The following is a 2,500-nucleotide window of genomic DNA, read 5'->3' as shown; positions in this document are numbered from 1 at the left end:
TCCCGTATATGATAATGTTTCTATACATTACATCCTAAACTCTAAATATAAAATAATTATAGAAAAAAAAGTCCTATAACAAGTAAAGGAAACAGCTTATACACCATGCTTCATCCTTCACAATATCTGCTTTAGCTAAACTCTCTGCATAAAATTCCATACATTAAATAGCGTGTTATTAAAAGTTGAACTTCCTTGCACGAAAAAAATAAAAAGCGTGAACAACAAAGCAATATTCAACTCGGTGTGTCGTTGTGCCTTCTGAATTCATAAGAAATCTAAGAGTTCTTTCAGGTGATCTTTCAAAGGAGTCAGTGGCGAGGGGTCAGTTCAGGTCAGAGGGTTTTATTCTGTTGTTTCGTTCTTCCTCTTGGACTTCTCCGTGTGGCTAGCGAGGACCTCCATCGTGAAGACCAGAAATGCGAGAAATAACCCTGGTGAAAGAGTGAGAGAGAGAGAGAGAGAGAGAGAGAGAGAGAGAGAGAGAGAGAGAGAGAGAGAGAGAGAGAGAGAGAGAGAGAGAGAGAGAGAGAGAGAGAGAGAGAGCAAGAGAGAGAGCAAGAGAGAGAGAGAGAGAGAGAGAGAGAGAGAGAGAGAGAGAGAGAGAGAGAGAGAGAGAGAGAGAGCAAGAGAGAGAGAGAGAGAGAGAGAGAGAGAGAGAGAGAGAGAGAGAGAGAGAGAGAGAGAGAGAGAGAGAGAGAGAGAAAATGAAAAGGTTACATAAAAAATATTCTTATAGCCTGGGCCTTCTTAGGAAGTATTGAGAGTGAATCAGAAATGAAAATTTAAAAAAGTCACGCAGTCGGAATCCAAAGAAAGAATACTTTTAACACACACACACACACACACGATTAAATGTCGAAAAACTGACATTCGATTCGACTTTCTAAGAAACTTTTCTCTAACACATTCCCCTTTTTTTCAATCTATGCACTCACCTGCGCCGTATAACATGAACACGCCGTAGAAATCTCCGAGGTCAAGAGGTCGAAGGTCATTGCCGCCGATTTGCGCGGAGATGGGCTTCAAGCACTCGGTTGCGTTTGCGATCTGCTTCCTGTATTCGTAATCCAAAATGCCGAACTGCTTCAGACGACGGACACTGCAAAACGTAATGGCTTCTAGGAATGATTTTTTTTTTTTTTTTTTTTTTGGGGGGTGGCGTTTACGAAGAGCTAGGTTTGGTTTTGGTTTTGAAAAGTTTACTCGTATTAGGAATGTAAATTTTCGAGGGCTTGGATCCTTACTTGCTTGTCATCAGCTCCATCTAGGATTGAATCAAGGAATTTAGGACTTACACGTGATTTATCTCTTTCTTTAGCGGCGATCCTTCGGGGAACATGAAGGAAATCTGCACCATGCCGATGAGGCTCTCCGACATCGCGTACGATAGGCATTTTCCGCCCGTCTGGAATAAGAATATTCAATGATTATTATGTACTACTATACTTACTATACAGTTAACACACACACACACACACACATACACACACACACCCGCACGCATGCACACACCCGCACACACACACACACACACACACACACACACACACACACACACACACACCCGCACGCATGCACACGCGCAGATGATCACAAACGGATAATCATTGATGAGAGAAAACCGAGGTTTGAAGTGAAAGATTCCAAATATTTGCTTGTGAGATGAAGGGCATTGTATCTAAATAGCCGTGTCAGATAAGGATTTAACCAGACATCCATTCTCCATAAACATAAAGCACCACATACACACACACACACACACACACACACACACACACACACATATATAAATATATATATAAATATATATATATATATATATATATATATATATATATATATATATATATATATTCTTGACAAGAATAAAAGTCACAGTATATCGTCCTCATTCTGCAATATATTAACAATAAAATGCAACCTTGGAAAAGGTATCGTGCATCTGATAAACAATCGAAGCTCGTGGAGATGACATGACATGCTTCCCAGCCAGCATGTCCCCGATGCCCCATACTGGGTCCGTGGGCTGATCCAGGCTGTTGGAATGATCCAGAATCTTCGCCAGAGTGGATCCAGGAGGAGATAGCTGGAAGCAAGATGGAAAGATCTTTTTTTTTTTTTTTTTTTTTTTTTTTTTTTTTTTTTTTTGTTTGAAGAGGATATAAAAGGAATAAAAGGAATAAAAGGATGAGGTATTGTGGAATGGAGATCGTTTTGTCTCGTTACGATTTGTGGAGCGAGTCTATCTTATACAAAATATATATCTGTGTATTTATTCCGGCAATGCCCAGATTCAAATTACATTTTTTTTCTATGTCTAACTGTAGTGCTAACTATTCCAAAGGTACACCATCCTAATACGTCCATAAATATAGACTAAGAATGGTACCTGATAACTTTTCTAAAAAAAAAGAGAGAGAGAGAGAGAGAGAGAGAGAGAGAGAGAGAGAGAGAGAGAGAGAGAGAGAGAGAGAGAGAGAGAGAGAGAGAGAGAGAG

General features: G+C 39.8%; 1 protein-coding gene and 1 long non-coding RNA gene across 2 annotated transcripts in view; both read right to left on the bottom strand.

Moving 5' to 3' along the window:
• The window catches only part of LOC122247765 (uncharacterized), a 1,216-nt gene extending 120 nt beyond the window's left edge, over positions 1-1,096 (bottom strand). The window contains exons 1-2 of the long non-coding RNA XR_015190954.1: positions 939-1,096; positions 1-434 (exon numbers count right to left, since the gene is read on the bottom strand). The exon at positions 1-434 is cut by the window's left edge and continues 120 nt beyond it. This is a non-coding gene — a long non-coding RNA (uncharacterized LOC122247765). The remainder of the gene's footprint in view (positions 435-938) is intronic.
• Positions 1,097-1,211: 115 nt separating this feature from the next.
• LOC122247774 (uncharacterized) overlaps positions 1,212-2,500 on the bottom strand; it is a 5,816-nt gene continuing 4,527 nt past the window's right edge. Inside the window, exons 8-9 of the mRNA XM_086535827.1 lie at positions 1,925-2,089; positions 1,212-1,408 (exon numbers count right to left, since the gene is read on the bottom strand). Coding sequence (XP_086391953.1) covers positions 1,212-1,408; positions 1,925-2,089 — 362 coding nt within the window. The remainder of the gene's footprint in view (positions 1,409-1,924; positions 2,090-2,500) is intronic.

The sequence above is a fragment of the Penaeus japonicus genome, unplaced genomic scaffold, assembly GCF_977035675.1.
Source record: "Penaeus japonicus unplaced genomic scaffold, GWHDUDI00000001_assembly GWHDUDI00000001, whole genome shotgun sequence".
NCBI lineage: Eukaryota > Metazoa > Arthropoda > Malacostraca > Decapoda > Penaeidae > Penaeus > Penaeus japonicus.
The sequence above is the reverse complement of the archived record's forward strand: the minus strand, read 5'-3'. Positions and strand labels throughout refer to the sequence as shown.